General features: G+C 54.0%; 3 protein-coding genes across 4 annotated transcripts in view; all 3 read right to left on the bottom strand.

Moving 5' to 3' along the window:
• Positions 1-18,003, bottom strand: part of LOC134423708 (uncharacterized) — a 40,776-nt gene extending 22,773 nt beyond the window's left edge. Inside the window, exons 1-4 of one of the 2 annotated variants that reach the window (XM_063167006.1) lie at positions 15,048-18,001; positions 14,523-14,727; positions 14,268-14,326; positions 14,058-14,174 (exon numbers count right to left, since the gene is read on the bottom strand). In XM_063167006.1, the coding sequence (XP_063023076.1) occupies positions 14,058-14,174; positions 14,268-14,326; positions 14,523-14,634 (288 nt within the window). In that variant the 5' untranslated portion in view covers positions 14,635-14,727; positions 15,048-18,001. Of the gene's footprint in view, positions 1-14,057; positions 14,327-14,522; positions 14,728-15,047 lie in introns of both variants that reach the window. The other variant, XM_063167005.1, reaches the window with a different exon arrangement.
• On the bottom strand, positions 2,267-4,259 carry LOC134423712 (phospholipase A and acyltransferase 1-like). The gene is made up of 3 exons (XM_063167011.1): positions 4,060-4,259; positions 3,597-3,865; positions 2,267-3,202 (listed from the first exon to the last, which is right to left on the bottom strand). Exons 1-3 carry the CDS (start codon positions 4,175-4,177, stop codon positions 3,071-3,073), a joined length of 519 nt encoding a protein of 172 aa, XP_063023081.1. The 5' UTR covers positions 4,178-4,259; the 3' UTR covers positions 2,267-3,070.
• On the bottom strand, positions 7,442-8,840 carry LOC134423714 (phospholipase A and acyltransferase 1-like). The gene is made up of 3 exons (XM_063167013.1): positions 8,817-8,840; positions 8,166-8,376; positions 7,442-7,972 (listed from the first exon to the last, which is right to left on the bottom strand). Exons 2-3 carry the CDS (start codon positions 8,281-8,283, stop codon positions 7,686-7,688), a joined length of 405 nt encoding a protein of 134 aa, XP_063023083.1. The 5' UTR covers positions 8,284-8,376; positions 8,817-8,840; the 3' UTR covers positions 7,442-7,685.
• Positions 18,004-18,557: the final 554 nt, after the last annotated feature.

Consider the following 18,557-nt stretch of genomic DNA (forward strand, 5'->3'; position numbering starts at 1 on the left):
TTTGCATTCCTTTAATGCAGAGGTTTTCGTTACCTAGTAAACCATCTTTTTCTCAAGCCACAACTTTTTCATTTCATCTCTTCTGATTCCCTCCCTGATGGGGCTGGCAGGGCAGTGAGTGAGCAAGTGGCACCTGGCGCTTTGCTGCTGGCTGGGGTTAAACCTGGACAATCTGTTCAGAGCAGACAAAACCAGCCAGGCTCTCACACACAGCTCTTCTGCTCTCACCTGTCCCTGCAGGCCAGGCAGTTGCCTGTAACAAAAGCAGCACAGACTCACAGGTGTCTCACAGGTGGGATGCAGCTCACCTGCTTCCAAACACTCAAGGCAGATGCTCCAGGTAAAGGACAATCAAGCACACTTAGCCTGAAGAGTTTTCTTCCAAGACCATGTACACATCAGCTTTGTGACAAGGAAATGGTGTGGCTCAGTGCATTGGGAGATGAAGCACAGGTGCTGCACAGCTCATTCTGCACATCCCTCCGCCCCAGCACTGCAGGGACCCTGGCTTTGCCTTCCTGCTGGCTGGGGGAAGATTGATCTGATGCTTTAGAATGCTTATGAATGCACAGGAATCAACATCTTGTCACTACAGTGACAATGCCCACAACTCTGAGGGTCAATGTCCCCTTGATACTTTATTAATTCTTTAATCACCTCAGTGTTTTGGCAGCTCAAAGAACAGAATCCTAGTAGGAGTTGAGAAGGGGTTGGAAAGGGACCACAAAAATCACCTGGCAGGCTTGTTCTGGTCCAAGTTCAACAATCACTGCACATACGGTGTTGAAGTGGGGAATTTTGATGGCACAGTGGAAGAAAGAGCTGATTGAGAAAAAGTCAGCTGGGGTTTTTCTCTCAGACATCCCCACACTGGGGCTTTGCTGCTGCTGCCTAAGAGAGTCAGATGAGCCAGGGAAATGAACGCTTTGTAGGGAGGGAAAATCTGAGCAAAACACCATTGCCCCAAAATCAGACTGACCCTGAAAAACACGGAAGGATACAGCCTGTAAGACCTGCCCTTGCTTCCCATCTCCCCCGCTCCCAGGAGCTGATCTGTTTGGGCAGCACAAGCTGCCTAAGGTTTCAAGACACGGCACATTCCCTGCCTGTCCTTTTGCAGACCTGGCAGCCAGGGCTTTCCCACTCTTACGGGTTTAGGCTTCTTGGGGAATTTTTCCCATTGCCATGGTGAAGACCCTGGGAGTAGGAGAGGGTGACTGCGTGGAGATGGATGGCGGGTGAATGAGCCCTGTAAGGGAAGGGGCTGATATCCCTGGCACATCAACGGAGTGGTTTGGGGAGGGGAATGGGGGTTTTGGCAGTTTAGTGGCTGTTGGTGCTGTCCTGCGCTCGGGGGAATCGGAGCCGTCTTGCGGTGCCGCGGGCAGGGCTGCGCTCTGTGCCGGGACTGGGCTGCGCCGTGAGCCGGCCCCGCTGTGTCTGTGTCCGTGTGCCGGTGTCCGTGTGCCGGTGTCCGTGTGCCGGTGTCCATGTGCCGGTGTCCGTGTGCCGGTGTCCGTGTGCCGGTGTCCGTGTGCCGGTGTCCCTGTGCCGGTGTCCCTGTGCGGTTCAGCACCGCGCTGTGGCGGTGGCTGCTCGGTGTACCAGTCCCACCCTGTGTGGATGTCGGTGTCTGTGTGCCGGCCCCACCCTTTGTCGATGTCTGTGTGCCGTCCCACTCTGTGTCGGTGTCCGTGTGTCGGTGTCGGTGTGTCGGTGTCCGTGTGCCGTCCCGCCCTGTGTCGGTGTCGGTGTCGGTGTGCCGTCCCGCCCTGTGTCGGTGTCCGTGTGCCGTCCCGCCCTGTGTCGGTGTCGGTGTCGGTGTGCCGGCCCCGCCCTGTGTCGGTGTCCGTGTGCCGTCCCGCGCTGTGGCGGTGGCTGCTCGCTGTGTCGCTGTGTCGCTGTGTCGCTGTGTCGCTGTGTCGCTGTGTCGCTGTGCCGCTCCCCGCCCGTGTCGCCGCCGCCGCTCCCTCGCGGGTTCCCCGCGGCTCCCCCGGCCCCGCAGCCCCGGCACAGCCGCCCCGCAGGGACAGCGGCGCCCCGCGGGTTGCGGCTCCGCGGGTGGAGCTCTTGGCCACGCTGGGCTGAGCTTTTTCTAGTGAAAAACTCTGATTCATCTTCCCTCATTTCTGCTTGAAAGTCCCGTACTTTCGAAGTCATAATCCCGTGGAGGAGGGGTCTTCTTTCTCTTCCAGGAAGGTTCCCGCCTTCTTTAGCAGACTTCTATCTTTTGTACCAGAACGCAAACACACCAAGACTCAGCCGGTCAAACCTCAGCAGTCCTTTTTATTGCAGTGATACACAAAACGAGCCTCGATGAGCTAGATGATCAAATCAGGAAGAAAAGTCTGCAGCAGCACTCAGCAAAGCACTCGAGGGGAGGTGTGTGGGATGGGGAAGGAATGGATAACTTGCTTGCAATTTCTCCCAAACTACCACAAAAACCATCACACACAATAAAATAAAAACTCGCGGGGCAAGCAGGATCACCTTGAATGGTGACAATCTGGACTTGCTATTCCTTACTGGGATGGCAGGGAGAAACAAGGCTGAATTTTTAAACTTGCAAACAAAGCTATACTCAAATAAATAAATAAGAATTTCAGGGAAATATGAGTGTGGACATCAGACATTTTATGAAGGCTTATTTAATGTTTGCAGCAAGGGTGGCATAGTTGCTAAGAACCCTTGATGGTGTTTTGCCTTTTTTTAAGTTTTTCTATGCCTTCTGATGTTAACATTCTTGTAATGAGCTTTCTCCAGCACTTTTTGCCAATAACTTATTGTTCTGCATTCTTTCATGGAGGAGGAGAAATTTGACGGACTCTTGGTTTGTCCAGTGTCATTGGAATGTCCCTTTTGGAAATCTATAAAAGTTGGAGTCAGAAATTAAACACCCTCTTTTTTACCTTGGAGAGTTGCATGTACGTGTCCTTTTATTTCATGTCCCATAGCGACAATGGCGTGTGTAGCAAAAGCTGAGCCGTGACCACTGTGGCCAGGAGCTCTCCCTGCCTTGCTCTGAGCTCTTCCTGGCAGCCCATCAGTGGTATGACCGCTTGGATTTGCCCTAGGACAATGCCCTCCGAACAACACCAGAAACACCAGCAACAGCAGCAGCAACAGCAGCAACAGCAGGAAAAGCAGCAGCAACGGGAGCCAATCCCAGAGCTACAACACCACGAACAACTGCTTTTCTGACCTATAAGAGGGAAAGCAAAACACAGGTTCGAAACATGATGAGCACTTATATTTGTACAGCAAACCTGCCCCCCTCAACACGATAATATAGAAAAGACAGGGATAATGAAGGTAAATAAATCACTGAGAGCCATGTGCCCCATTATCAGAAGGGGCAGCAGCCAGGTTTGTCCCCCCAGGAGGTGGCACTCAGGGAGAGGGCACTGCCAGGGTGCAGCCAGAGCACAGGGACCCTGCAGGGGCAGGGGCTCTGGGGAGGCAGCGCTGCTTTGGAGCCCACGCCTGGCACTGGGCTGTGCCCTGCAGGCTGCAGGCTGTGTCCCAGTGCCCGGCTCACAGCCAGCAGCCAGGAGCTGCTCTGGGAGGCACCCAGGGGCTCACCCCGTGACACTCACCTGGCGAGAGACTCCTTTTCCATAGCGGAGCTCGGTCACAAAGTGCTCACAGTTGTCGGTAAGCGCATCATATGTCACCTCCTCATCAATCCGTTCCTCAGCCTCCCGGATGATGTCGTTCACCGGGCGAGGAGTGCGTCTGCGGTCATACTTGTTGTTGACACGCCATCTATGATTTCCCACCACATCCTTCAGGCGCTGCTTCTTCACCTTGGCTGTTGTGGCACCTATTGAAGAGCTGCTAAGCCAAAGGGATGAGGATTCGTCATCTGCGGAAGCCAATGAGGAGATAAGGCAGTCAGGCAGACCGTCTCTGGCCCCTCAAGAACCTCAGATGGGTTTCCTCTGCTCCTGGAAAAGACAGCTACACACACAGCATGCACCCACAGCCCATGGAGGGAGACAGGGCTCTTGGGGCATACCAACACTCATTCTGCACCTTGCCAGGCTGCACAAGCCTTACCTACAGGTGTGAGGTGGATGACATAACCATTCCCGACGTAGAGGGCCCAGTGCTGGTAAAATGGCCGGAATATCTCGATCAGGTCTCCGGGCTGGGGTTTGCAATTCTTCTGTCCCATGGCGGGCTGGCGCAGTGAGGCGGTGCAGGTGCAGCCGGGCTGGCTGAGCGCAGGGCAGAGCGCAGCGGGCAGGCGAGGGCTGTGCAGGGGCAGCTGGCGGGAGCGCAGGCACGGAGGGTGTCAGCGGCGGGCGCCGAGGGCAGCGGCTGCCGGAGCGGGGCCGGGCCGGGCCGGGCGGGCGTCCGGCTGCTGCCGCCGTGCCCGGCTGCCCATGCCTGCCCGCCTGCCGTGCCCGCGCTCCCCTCCCGGCCGCGCTCCGCTCGGGGCTCCGCCGGGGCCGGGCCGGGCCCGCTCCGCTGCCGGGACGCGGCTCCCCGGGGCTGCCCGCGCTGCCCAGCCCGGCCCGGGCCCTGCGGCACCTGCGGCCGCCCGGCAGAGCCTGCAGGGGCCGCGTCCTGCTGGGAACGCCCGCTCGCATCCCCCGAGCCCCGCTCACCTCAGCACCTGTCCCGCTGCTGCCGTGGCCGGGATTCCGGCCCGCTTTAAAGATGGGAAAATTGCGCAATCGCTGGGCGGTCACTGCCCTTCTTGGCTCCGCAGCTGCACGTCTGGCACCACCCATCCCGTGCAGCGGCAGGGCTCCGCTCCCTAACGTAGTGCCAAATACAGCTGTCCAGTTGAAAATGTCATCTTGGTACCGAGGAAGTGTGGCCACCACCTCATTATGGGTTGGCTCTATCCCTAAGTCATCCTTCCATCCAGTGATGGGACAGCCCTGACCCTGCACTCTGTCACTCTGCTGGATGTTGTTTCCTGCAGAACAACAACCACGGGATCATGATTAAAACCTGCCTTGGATTCCAGTCTATCAGCTGCTACCAAAAATGGCAGAGGATGCTTCAGAGGGATCCCAAATGGCCTCAGGTAAACACCGAAGATTTTGCAGCAAAAAGCTGATGGATTAGATTTATGTTAAGCCCCCCTCCCCTCCCCCCCCTCCCAAACACAGACAAGGGGACCAGGTTGCACAAGGCTGGGGCTTCTGTGGCTTGCACTGAATCCGCCCAGGTTTTCATCCTCTGATGTGCACCACAGTCAGATGCTTGAAATCTCTACAAATGCCCTCCTGTTTAGGGAAAGGCTCTGCTCCTGCCCCTGGCCATTTCCAAGGACATTTCTCTCCAGTCTTGGGAAAAAAACAGCCTGGACTATTGCCTGGACTATTCCATGGCAACTGCGGATCTTGGGCCTGGCCAACAGCTCCTACAAAGGCTCAAAATGCAGCAAGTGAAGGAATCTGCTGATTCTCCTCACACTCTCACCAAATCCTTCAGGTAGTATTTCACCAAATCCTGTCAATGCGTTCACCAGGTTCCAAGGAAAGGCAGCCCTTAATCCCATAATAAGCAGCATTGCCCTGACTGCAAAGACAAGCTTGGTACATCTGCAAACTTCTTCATTCTGTGAAATGCTGCAGCTTTCAAGAAGAACAATACCATTCCCCAGATAAAATAATGCCAGTTCTTTTGTATTCCAGGATGAAGTAGAGATGCGAGAGGTTCGTATGCTGCCCTCACACAGCTCTCCCTTGTCAGGGTGTGCAGAGAGAATGCTGAGTGCAGAAAGCTTTCCCAGGTTACAGTATAATCTAAATAGTTTGCCCATGAAATACCATTTCCAGGAATTAAAAAACAAACTTCATTTTTGGTTTCATTATGATGTGTTCTCCTGAATTGAAGCCAATGTCTTTACTCAGAAGTCATACTGAAGGGCAGAACAAAAAAAAAAAAGAATGCTTGACTTGGTTATTTTGAGCATGGTAAAACTGTTGTTTGGAAAAGCAGTGAATTAATTAATTCCTTTGCAGTCCTCTAATGGAGAGCTTTTGGTTAACGTACTAAACCATCTTTTACTCAAGCCACAATTTTTTCCCTTCATCTCTTTGGATTCCCACCCTGATGGGGCTGCCAGGGCACTGAGTGAGCAAGGGGCACCTGGTGCTTTGCTGCTGGCTGGGGTTAAACCTGGACAATCTGTTCAGAGCACACAAAACCCGCCAGGCTCTCACACACAGCTCTTCTGCTCTCACCTGTCCCTGCAGGCCAGGCAGTTGCCTGTAACAAAAGCAGCACAGACTCACAGGTGTCTCACAGGTGGGATGCAGCTCACCTGCTTCCAAACACTCAAGGCAGATGCTCCAGGTGAAGGACAATCAAGCACACTTAGCCTGAAGAGTTTTCTTCCAAGACCATGCACACATCATCTTTGTGACAAGGGAATGGTGTGTCTCAGTGCATTGGGAGATGAAGCACAGGTGCTGCACAGCTCATTCTGCACATCCCTCAGCCCCAGCACTGCAGGGACCCTGGCTTTGCCTTCCTGCTGGAAAGATTGATCTGGTGCTGGGACTGTGAATGCATTGGAATCAACATTTGGTCACTGAAGTGACCTTGCCCCAGCTCTGGCAGGCAAAGTCCCCTTGCTGCCCTTGCAATTCTTTAAGCCTCAGTGGTTTTTTGGAAACTGAAAGAGCAGAATCATAGAATGGGTTGGGTTGGAAGGGACGATAAAAAATCCCCTGGCATGCTTATTCAGGTCCAATGCCAGCAACCACTGCACTTACAGGTGATGGGAGAAAACTTCAATGGCACAGTGGAATAAACAGCTGAGAGAGACTGCACTGGTTTTCCTGTCAAACCTCCCCACACTGGGCAGTCGGCTGCTCCCAAAGAAAGTCAGAAGAACCTGGGAAATGTACACTTTGTAGCCAGGGAAAAAGTGAGTAAAACTCCATCATACCAAAATTAGAGCATGTCTTTAAATCACTGACTTTGTTTCTCAATGGGATATCAGGGAGAAGCAAGGCTAGACTGCTGAATTCGCACACAAAACAATATTCAGATAAAAGAGGATTTTAGGGCAATACAATTTTGTATTGCAGACATTTTATTAAGGATTGCTTACTGTTTACAGCAAGGGTGGCAGGATTGCAAGGAAGCCTTGATGAGAGGTGTTGTAAAAGCTGGCCGGTGACTGCTGTGGCCAGGGACTCTGACTGACCGGGTCTGAGCTCTGCCTGAGAGCCCACCAGTGGCACTATCTCCTGGATGTGCTCTCAGACAATGCCATCCCAACAAGAGCAGCTCCAGCAAGAATGATACTTCCTACTGCTGCTGCAGCACTACCAGTAGCTGCTTTACTGACCTACAAAAGAGAAAACAAAACACAGGCTGGAAACATGAGGGGCATTTATATTTACAAGGCTCTAAGATGATAATGTAGAAAAGGCAGGGATATTCAGGGGAAAACAAATCACTGAAAGCCATGTGCCCCATTAGCAGAAGGGGCAGCAGCCAGGTTTGTCCCCCCAGGAGGTGGCACTCAGGGAGAGGGCACTGCCAGGGTGCAGCCAGAGCACAGGGACCCTGCAGGGCCAGGGGCTCTGGGGAGGCAGCGCTGCTTTGGAGCCCACGCCTGGCACTGGGCTGTGCCCTGCAGGCTGCAGGCTGTGTCCCAGTGCCCGGCTCACAGCCAGCAGCCAGGAGCTGCTCTGGGAGGCACCCAGGGCTCACCCTGTGACACTCACCTGGTCTGAGACTCCTTCTCCGTAGCGCAGCATGGTCACAAAGTGCTCACAGTTGCTGGTAAGCACATCGTATGGCACCTCCCTGTCAATCCATTGCTCAGCACGCCGGATGATCTCCTTCACAGGGAAAGGAGTGCGGGTGCGGTCATACTTGTTGTTGACACGCCATTTATGATTTTCCACCACCACCTTCAGGAGCTGCTTCTTCACCTTGGCCTTTTTGGTGAATACAGATGTGGTGCTCACCAACAGAGATGGGGCTCCTTCATCTGGGGAAGTCAGTGAAGAGATAAGGCAGGCAGATCGTCTCTGGCCTCTCCACAACCTCAGATGGGCTTCCTCTGCTGCTGGACAGGTCATCTACACACACAGAGTCTACCAGCAGCAGCACATGGAGGGAGACAGGGCTCCTGGGGCATCTCAACACCCACTCTGCACCTTGCCAGGCAGCACAAGCCTTACCTACAGGTGTGACGTTGATGACATATCCGTCCCCAACATAGAGGGCCCAGTGCTGGTAACCTGGCCGGTCGATCTCGATCAGGTCTCCGGGCTGGGGTTTGCAATTGTCCTGTCCCATGCCGGGCTGGCGCAGTGAGGCGGTGCAGGCGCAGCCGGGCTGGCTGAGCGCAGGGCAGAGCGCAGCGGGCAGGCGAGGGCTGTGCAGGGGCAGCTGGCGGGAGCGCAGGCACGGAGGGTGTCAGCGGCGGGCGCCGAGGGCAGCGGCTGCCGGAGCGGGGCCGGGCCGGGCCGGAGCCGGCTCGGGGCCGCTGCCGCCCGCCGGCGCAGGGCGAGGCAGCGAAGGGCGCCGCTCGCAGGCAGCGCATCCGCCCGGGGCCGGGCCGGGCCGGGCGGGCGTCCGGCTGCTGCCGCCGTGCCCGGCTGCCCCCGCCCGCCCGCCCGCCGTGCCCGCGCTCCCCTCCCGGCCGCGCTCCGCTCGGGGCTCCGCCGGGGCCGGGCCGGGCCCGCTCCGCTGCCGGGACGCGGCTCCCCGGGGCTGCCCGCGCTGCCCGGCCGGGCCCGGGCCCTGCGGCACCTGCGGCCGCCCGGCAGAGCCTGCAGGGGCCGCGTCCTGCTGGGAACGCCCGCTCGCATCCCCCGAGTCCCGCTCACCTCTGCGCCTGTCCCGCTGCTGCCGCGGCCGCGCTCCCGGACCGCTACTGCCAGCATAAATAGTATGTATGGGCGATTGTGCAATCGCTCGGCGGTCACTGCCCTTCATGGACCCCCAGCTGCACGTCTGGCACCATCCATCCCATGCAGCGGGAGGGCTCTGCTCCCCTAGCATAGTGCCAAATACACCCGTCGAGTTGGTAATGTCATCTTGGTATCGAGGAAGTGTGGCCACCACCTCATTATGGGGAGACTCTCTACCTAAGTCATCCTCCCATCCTCCCATCCTCCCATCCTCCCATCCTCCCATCCTCCAGTGATGGGACAGCCCTGACTCTGCACTCTGTCACTCTGCTGGATGCATTTTCCTGCAGAACAACAACCACTGGATCATGATTAAATCTGCCTTGGGTACCAGTCTATCAGCTGCTACCAAAAATGGCAGAGGATGTTGCAGAGGGATCCCAAATGGCCTCAGTTCAACACCAAAGACTTTGCAGCAGAAAGCTGATGGATTAGATTTATGTTAACTCCACCCACAATCACAGACAAGGGGACCAGGGTGAACAAGGCTGGGGCTTCCCTGGCCTGCACTGAATCAGCCCAGGTTTTCATCCTCTGGTGTGCACCACATTCAGATGCTCAAAATCTCTTCAAAAGCCCTTCTGTTTCGGGAAAGGCTGTGCCCCTGCCCCTGACCACAACCAAGGATATTTCTCTCCAGTCTTGGGAAAACAACAGCCTTGACTCTGTTTCATGGCAAATTCAGCTCTGGGACCTTGCCAACAGCTCCTACAAGGGTCAAGATGCAGCAATTGATGGATTCTGCCGCTCCTCCTCACACTATCACCTTATGGTTTGGGTTGTGTTTCACCAAATCCTGTCAATGCACCCAGCAGGCTCCAAGGAAAGGCATCCCATAATGAACAACTGTTACAGGGCTTGCATGGGTCTTTCAGGGGTGAAGAGAGAGATGAGAATCGTGACTCCATGATCATAAGGCTGGATTTATTATTTTATGATATATAACACATTTAGACTATACTAATAGGAATAGAGAGGAAAGTTCAGAAGCTGCTAAGCTAAGAATAGAAAAGGAATGAATCAACAACGGAGCTCTCTCTGATCTGTCCCAGAAAGAGCTTGGCCCCTGATTGGCCCTTAATTGTAAACATGGAACATGGGCCAATCACAGGTGCACCTGTTGCATTTCATAGCAGCAGATAACCCTTGTTTACATTCTCTTTCTGGGGCCTCAGCTTCCCAGAAGAGGGAAAAATCCTAAAGAAAGGATTTTTATTAAAAGATGTCTGTGGCAGACAACATCCTCCTGACTGGAAAGAGATGCCTCGTACAACTACAAACTTCTGCAGTTTGGGAAATGTTGCAGCTTTCAAGAACAATGCAATTCCCCAGACAAACTAATGCCAGTTCACACTACAACACTCTTGTCTTCCAGGATGAAGTAGAGATGTGAGAGGTTCATATGCTGCCCTGACATGGTGCTCACTTGTCAGTGTTTGGAGAGAAAATGCTCTGAGAGCAGAAAGGCTACTCAGGTTACTGTATAACATAAATAGTTTGCCCATGAAAGAAGTTTTAATTGCATGTCCAGGAATTGAAAAACGAATTTCATTTTCAGTTTCATTATGATGTGTTGTCCTGTATTAAAGCCAATGTCTTTACTCAGATGTCATAATGAACAAAAATAAAAAGAAATATTAACTTTGTTATTTTGATAGTGGTAAAACCTCAGTTTAGAAAAGCAGTGAATTAATTCCTTCCTTTGCTTTCCTCTAATGCAGAGGTTTTGGGTACCTACTAAACCATCTTTTTCTCAAACCACAACTTTTTCACTTCATCTCTTTGGATTCCCTCCCTGATGGGGCTGTCAGGGCAGTGAGTGAGCAAGTGGCTGCCTGGTGCCTTGCTGCTTTCTGGAGTTAAACCTGGACAATCTGTTCAGAGCAGACAAAACCAGCCAGGCTCTCACACACAGCTCTTCAGCTCTCACCTGTCCCTGCAGGCCAGGCAGTTGCCTGTAACAAAAGCAGCACAGACTCTGTGTCTCACAGGTGGGATGCAGCTCACCTGCTTCCAAACACTTTAGGCAGATGCTCCAGGTAAAGGACAATCAAGCACACTTAGCCTGAAGAGTTTTCTTCCAAGACCATGCACACATCAGCTTTGTGACAAGGGAATGGTGTGTCTCAGTGCATTGGGAGATGAAGCACAGGTGCTGCACAGCTCATTCTGCACATCCCTCAGCCCCAGCACTGCAGGGACCTTGGTTTTGCCTTCCTGCTGGCTGGGGGAAGATTGATCTGGTGCTTTAGAACACTTATGAACACTTTGGAATCAATATTTGATCACTGAAGAGAGAATTGGCACAGCATCGAGAATCAAAGTCCATGGCTGTCTTTGTAATTCTTTAGGCCCTTCAGTATTTTTTGACAGGTCAAAGAGCAGAATCCTAGAATAGGTTCACAGTTGGAAGGCATCACAAAAATCACCTAAGAGGCTTATTCAGGTTCAATGTCAACAATCACTGCACTTAAAAGGGATGAAGTGGGGAATTTCGATGGCACAGTGGCAGAAAAAGCTGAGTGAGAAAAAGGCCATGGATTTTTTTCTGTCAGACCTGGGGTTTTTCTGTCAGACCTCCCCACACTGGAGGTCTGGTGGCGCCTAAAAGAGGCAGAAGAGCCAGGAAAAGGAACACTTTGTAAGCAGGGAAAAACTGAGCAAAACACCATTGCACCCAAATCAGAATGCCCCTGTAAAACACAGGAGGATACAGCCTGTAAGACCTGCCCTTGCTTCCCATCTCCCCCGCTCCCAGGAGCTGATCTGTTTGGGCAGCACAAGCTGCCTAAGGTTTCAAGACACGGCACATTCCCTGCCTGTCCTTTTGCAGACCTGGCAGCCAGGGCTTTCCCACTCTTACGGGTTTAGGCTTCTTGGTGAATTTTTCCCTTTGTCCTGGTAAATGTGCTGGGAGTACGAGAAGGTGACTGCGTGGAGATAAATGGCAGGGGAATGAGTCCCGTAAGGGAAGTGGCTGATATCTCTGGCACATCAACGGAGTGGTTTGGGGAGGGGAATGGGGGTTTTGGCAGTTTAGTGGCTGTTGGTGCTGTCCTGCGCTCGGGGGAATCGGAGCCGTCTTGCGGTGCCGCGGGCAGGGCTGCGCTCTGTGCCGGGACTGGGCTGCGCCGTGAGCCGGCCCCGCTGTGTCTGTGTGTCTGTGTCCATGTGTCGGTGTCTGTGAGTCAGTGTCAGTGTGTTGGTGTCTGTGTGCCGGCCCCGCACTGTGTTGGTCTCCGTGTGTCGGTGTCTGTGTGCTGGTGTCCGTGTGTTGGTGTCTGTGTGTCAGTGTCTGTGCGCTGGTGTCCGTGTGCCGGTGTCCATGTGTCGGTGTCGGTGTGTTGGTGTCCATGTGCCGGCCCCGCCCTCTGCCGGTGGCAGTGCTGTGATTCGGCACCACACTCTCCGGGCCTCAGCTGGAAAACACAGTAAATCATCAGCGGTCCTTGGTATTGCAGTGATACACAGAATGAGCCTCTAGGAGCTAGATGATCAAATCAGGAGGAGAAGTCTGCACCAGTGCTCAGCAAAGCACTTGAGGGGAGGTGTGTGGGTTGGGGCAGGAGTGGATAACTTTCTTGAAACTTCTCACAGATTGCCAGAAAAGCCACCACACACAATAAAATAAAATCTCATATGGCAAGCAGGATGGAGCTGCTGGGGATCACCTTGAATGGTGATTCCCTTGTTATTCCTTATTGGGATGGCAGGGAGAAGCAAGGCTGAATTTTTAAACTTGCTAACAAAGCTATGCTCAAATAGATAAATGAGAATTTCAGGGAAATATGAATGTGGACTTCAGACATTTTATTAAGGCTTATTTAACGTTTACAGCAAAGGTGGCACAGTTGCTAGAAGCCTTGATGGCACATGTAGCAAAAGCTGACCAAAGACTATTGTTGCCTGTCTTGCTCTGAACTCTGCCTGACAGCCCATCAGGAGCACTCTGGCTTGGATTTCCCCTGGACAATGCCGTCCCAACAACAGCAGCAACCTCAAGAAGAGTAGTTCCTAGGACAGTGTCCTGGTTTAGGGCAAGTTTGGGAGAGAATCTCCAAAGGAGGGCTCCTCCAGAAAGCAAATCCACATGGCCCCTCCCCCAATTGGTTCGGGAAGAATTCCTCAGAGAGAAGTTGAAAGAACCTCTTTATTTAACAGGCACAGCACCCACCAGCACACAAAATGAACAATACTGCATGACACCACTCTTTCACCACTCTGAAAAAAGATGACAAATTCAGAAAATGTCTCCTGGGAGTGGTCACTCTGTTATCAGTTCCTTGGGCCCTGGAGTAGCTGCTGCAGCCACAAGGTGCAAACTCTTGGTGTTTCCCAGGTCCTAGTCTGGAGCAGGCTTGAGTGGTTCCAAGAAAGGGAAAGAAAAGCAGTCAAGGGAAAGAAAAGTGGGAAAAAAGGGAAAGATAATTGTTTTCAAGAAAAGGGAAAGAAAACCAGTCCAGGGAAAATTCAGACTGCCTAGCTAAACTACCTAACAAGCAGAAGCAAAAGCAGGAGCAAAGCAGGAGCAAAGCAGGGGTAAGAGCAAAAAACAAAAGCTGCACTAAGGACGGCCCCACCCGTGTCCCACGGATTGTTTGGGGGAGTGAGCAGACTGATAACAAAACAAAACAAAACAAAGCTTCACACTTCAGAGCCAGTCTTGAAGGCACAGAGCATAATATCCAGCATAAACAGAACACGACTGGGGATACAAGCGTCACAACATCACCCGAGGAAAGACAGATGTTGCACCGCCGTAATTGCTTTTGTGGCCTATAAAAGAGTAAGCAAAACACAGGCTGGATGCATGACGAGCACTTATATTTACCACTCCTTAGCACGATAATATAGAAAAGAGAGTGATAATAATGGTAAATAAGTCAGTGAGAGTCATGTGCCCCATTAGCACAAGGGGCAGCAGCCAGGTTTGTCCCCCCAGGAGGTGGCACTCAGGGAGAGGGCACTGCCAGGGTGCAGCCAGAGCACAGGGACCCTGCAGGGCCAGGGGCTCTGGGGAGGCAGCGCTGCTTTGGAGCCCACGCCTGGCACTGGGCTGTGCCCTGCAGGCTGCAGGCTGTGTCCCAGTGCCCGGCTCACAGCCAGCAGCCAGGAGCTGCTCTGGGAGGCACTCAGGGCTCACCCTGTGACACTCACCTGGTCTGAGAATCCTTCTCCGTAGCGAAGCATTGTCACAAAGTGTTCACAGTTGCTGGTAAGCACATCATATGTCAACTCCTCGCCAATCCGTTGCTCAGCACGCTGGATGATCTCCTTCACAGGGAAAGGAGAGTGGGAGCGGTCATGCGTTTTGTTGACACGCCATTTATGATTTCCCGCCACATCCTTCAGGAGCTGCTTCTTCACCTTGGCTCTTGTAGCGTGTATTGATGAGCTGCGTAGCCAAAGGGATGAGGCTTCTTCATCTGGGGAAGTCAAGGAGGAGATAAGGCAGTCAGGCAGACCCTCTCTGGCCCCTCCAGGACCTCACATGTATTTCTGACTGCTCCTGGAAAGGTCATCTACACACACAGAATCTACCAGCAGCAGACCATAGAGGGTACCAGGGCAACTGGGGCATCTCAACACCTTCTGTTCCTTGCCAGGCGGCACAAGCCTTACCTGTCAAGTGGATGACATATCCATCTCCAACGTAGAGGGCCCAGTGCTGGTAAAATGGCCGGAATATCTCGATCAGGTCCCCGGGCTGGGGGTTGCTCTTGCCTTCTGCCATGCCGGGCTGGCGCAGTGAGGCGGTGCAGGCGCAGCCGGGCTGGCTGAGCGCAGGGCAGGGCGCAGCGGGCAGGCGAGGGCTGTGCAGGGGCAGCTGGCGGGAGCGCAGGCACGGAGGGTGTCAGCGGTGGGCACCGAGGGCAGCGGCTGCCGGAGCGGGGCCGGGCCGGGCCGGAGCCGGCTCGGGGCCGCTGCCGCCCGCCGGCGCAGGGCGAGGCAGCGAAGGGCGCCGCTCGCAGGCAGCGCATCCGCCCGGGGCCGAGCCAGGCTGGGCGGGCGTCCGGCTGCTGCCGCCGTGCCCGGCTGCCCACGCCTGCCCACCTGCTGTGCCCGCGCTCCCCTCCAGGCCGCGCTCCACTCGGGGCTCTGCTGGGGCCGGGCCAGGCCCACTCGCATCCCCCGAGTCCTGCTCACCTCAGTGCCTGTCCCTCTGCTGATGTGGCTCCCGGCCCGCTACTCGCAGTATAAAGAGTTTTTTAGAGGAAATTGCCCAATCGCTTGGACATCACTGCCATTCCTGGCCACGTAGCAGCATGTCTAGCACTACCCATCCCGTGCAGCGGGAAGGCTTCGCTCCCTCCCACTAGCATCCCCCGAGTCCTGCTCATCTCAGTGCCTGTCCCGCTGCTTATGTGGCTCCTGGCCCGGTACTCGCAGTATGAAGAGTTTTTTAGAGGAAATTGCTCCCTCCCACTCGCATCCCCCGAGTCCTGCTCACCTCAGTGCCTGTCCCACTGCTGACGTGGCTCCTGGCCTGCTACTCCCAGTATAAAGAGTTTTTTAGAGGAAATTGCGCAATCGCTTGGACATCACTGCCCTTCATGGCCACGCAGCAGCACGTCTAGCACCACCCATCCCATGCAGCGGGAAGGCTCCGCTCCCTCCCACTCGCATCCTCCGAGTCCTGCTCACCTCAGTGCCTGTCCTGCTGCTGACGTGGCTCCCGGCCCGCTACTCGCATTATAAAGAGTTTTCTAGAGGAAATTGCACAATCACTTGTCCATCTCTGCCCTTCCTGGCCACGCAGCAGCACGTCTAGCACCGCCCATCCCGTTCAGCGGCAAGGCTCCGCTCCCTAGGGTAATGCCAAATATAGCCGTCAAGTTGAAAATGTCATTTTGGTATCAAGGAAGTGTGGCCACCACGTCATTATGTGGAGACTCTATCCTTAAGTCATCCTCGCATCCTTCCATGCGCCAGTGAAGGGACAGCCCTGACTCTGCACTCTGTCACTCTGCTGGATGTATTTTCCTCCAGAACAACAACCACAGGATCATGATTAAATCTGCCTTGGGTACCAGTCTATCAGCTGCTACCAAAAATGGCAGAGGATGCTGCAGAGGGATCCCAAATGGCCTCAGGTAAACACCAAAGACTTTGCAGCAAAAAGCTGCTGGATTATTTAGGTTAACCCCACCCACAATCACAGACAAGGGGACCAGGTTGCACAAGGCTGGGGCTTCCCTGGCCTGCACTGAATCAGCCCAGGTTTTCATCCTCTGATGTGCACCACATTCAGATGCTCAAAATCTCTTCAAAAGCCCTTCTGTTTCGGGAAAGGCTGTGCCCCTGCCCCTGACCACAACCAAGGATATTTCTCTCCAGTCTTGGGAAAACAACAGCCTTGACTCTTTTTCATGGGAAATGCAGGTCTTGGTCCTTGCCAACAACTCCTACAAGGGTCAAAATGCAGCAAGTGATGGATTCTGCTGCTCCTCCTCACACTCTCACCTTATGGTTTGGGCTGTGTTCCACCAAATCCTGACATTGCATCCACCAGGTTCTAAGGAAAGGCAGCCCATAATTGAAGTGAAACCCTCAGATTTAGCCAGGGCCCCGTGGAGAATCTGAATAATAGAATGCTGACACAACAGCAAAGAAGCTTCCTGACTCCAGGAACATCCACCCTATAACCTATCCCTATAGCCATTTAAGGCCATATCTTGTTAACCCTACTATTTGTTGTCGCAGACATTTCTTCACAGAAATCCTTTCTTTCAGATTTCTGCGTCTTCTGGAGGCCAGAGGCCTCAGAAGGGAAGGTAAACAATTATTATCAACTGCTGTGGAATGTAATGGGATGTTTCTTGATTGGCTCATTTTCTATGTTTATAATTAAGGGCCAATCACCAGTGCAAGCTAGGGGACTGAGTCCCTGGAGATAACTTGGTTATAGTTTCTTTCTGTCTATCTTAGCCTAGCCTAGCTGCTCTGCAAACCTCTCTCTATATTCTATTTAGTATAGTCATAATGTATTATATCTTATATTAAATAAATCAAGCCTTCTGAATCAAGAAACAAGATCCCGTCTATCTCTCACCAGCTGCAACCCACTCAGGCGCAGTAATATGTGGTGACCCGACGTGTGAGAGCAGAAATTAATCTGATTAGACCAGAGGAGCAAAATTGATGCACTGGGTAAAAATCCTGTATGTGTAGCATTTGATGGTTACTTTGAAGTGACCACACAAGTGGATTCAAGCCAGGAGCTGAAGAACTGAAGATCCTGATTCAGACAGAGTTCACAGCCAAGGCTGACCACAAAGAGAATCTTCTTCTGGAAAACCATCAGGAAAGATGATGGAAAAGAGCAACAGACCTGTGGAGCTGGCCAGAGCAAGCTGGACTCTTTCAAAAGGTACTGTGGGCTTTTCTATCCCTGATGAACCAGCCCTTCGTAGTCTGTTGCTGTTCGTATGGCAGACACATGCCTTGCTGGAAGAGATTCAGTTCTCCCCTTCAGAGGAGAATCTTATTGCCCTCTGGAAACACTGGTGCAGGGAAGACGGTTTCCTTTTGTCAGAAACAGATATCTATGGATTCTTTAGATGGGCAAAGCTTTTTGGGTTCTTTACTGATGTCCTGTACGCTTTAGATGTTTTTGTCTGGGAGTGCATGGACTTGATTATCCAGTGCGTCTACAGTCAGGGACGCGCGTTGCCTTCTATCTACCCAGCATTTATAAAGCTTTTCCCAGTTTTGAAGCGCAGAGCAGCGTTTTTCCAATGGATCTCTAACTGTTATGGACAAGCTCCGTTTCCACCGCCTTTGGCAGAAGACGCGGTGGGGGAGGACATTCTGCTTCCCAGCCCTCCCTGCTTCGCGGCGGGGGGGGGCTGAAATTTTGCCGGGCGAAGAAGTTTTTTTACTCTTGCTCCGGAGCATGCTCAGATAGAGTTTTCTCCTTCCCCCCCTTATCTCTCTCCGGGGAGATGGTAGTGGCCGCTCAAGCCAGCGCCGGCCTCTCAGACTCCGCCTTTAGACATGGGGGCGGCACCGGTCTCTGAGGTTTCCTCCATGCCCCTGCCAGAGCCGTCACTCCAGGAGATCCCGTCTCCGCCTCTCCAGGTGGTCCCGCCCGCAGTTTCACCGGCCTCCCCGCCCCCGCAAGAGCCTGTGTCGGAGAAGGCAGAAGAGACAGCACTTCTGGCGACTGACCTGTTGCTAAGCAACAGCGATGCTCCGCCGCTTCTCCCGGCTCTGCTGCTGCCTGTTTGCACTGCGACGGAGACTGCGACTGCGCCTCCGCAGCGGACCCCGGAGTCAGCGGCGGGGGACGGCGCTGGCCCCGTGCCGTGCCTGCCGCTGCTTTCAGGGTCGGGGGACGCGGAGGCGGCGTGTTCCTGCGCGTCCCTGCCGCCTCAAGCCGAGACAGTCCCAGAATCAGCGGCAGAAAATGGCATTGAGCCCGCGGGACTCTCGGAGCAGCCCACAGCTGATCTTACAATCAGCGTGGTTCCCTCCCCAGTTCCGGCTTCCCCCCCGCTGCTTCCACCGGACGTCCCAGCGGTTTTGCTGTTGTCAGAGACTGCCATGGCACTGGCGGCTCGTTCGAGCTCGGGCCGTCCCGGGCTGGCTGCCCCAGCAGCCGCCCCGGCGGGGGGTCTCTCCGTCAGTGGAGCGGGGGCTGCCCGCCAGCTGACT

This window comes from Melospiza melodia, chromosome 12 (assembly GCF_035770615.1).
Source record: "Melospiza melodia melodia isolate bMelMel2 chromosome 12, bMelMel2.pri, whole genome shotgun sequence".
NCBI classification, from domain to species: domain Eukaryota; kingdom Metazoa; phylum Chordata; class Aves; order Passeriformes; family Passerellidae; genus Melospiza; species Melospiza melodia.

Excerpts from the sequence above, each read along its gene's own strand:
- LOC134423712 (XM_063167011.1), bottom strand. The coding sequence starts at position 4,177 with ATGGGACAGAAGAATTGCAAACCCCAGCCCGGAGACCTGATCGAGATA. Across the intron at positions 3,866-4,059 it reads CATCCACCTCACACCTGTAG|ATGACGAATCCTCATCCCTT; the intron begins GTAAGGCTTGTG and ends TGGCTTCCGCAG. Across the intron at positions 3,203-3,596 it reads GAAAAGGAGTCTCTCGCCAG|GTCAGAAAAGCAGTTGTTCG; the intron begins GTGAGTGTCACG and ends TCCCTCTTATAG.
- LOC134423714 (XM_063167013.1), bottom strand. The coding sequence starts at position 8,283 with ATGGGACAGGACAATTGCAAACCCCAGCCCGGAGACCTGATCGAGATC. Across the intron at positions 7,973-8,165 it reads CATCAACGTCACACCTGTAG|ATGAAGGAGCCCCATCTCTG; the intron begins GTAAGGCTTGTG and ends TGACTTCCCCAG.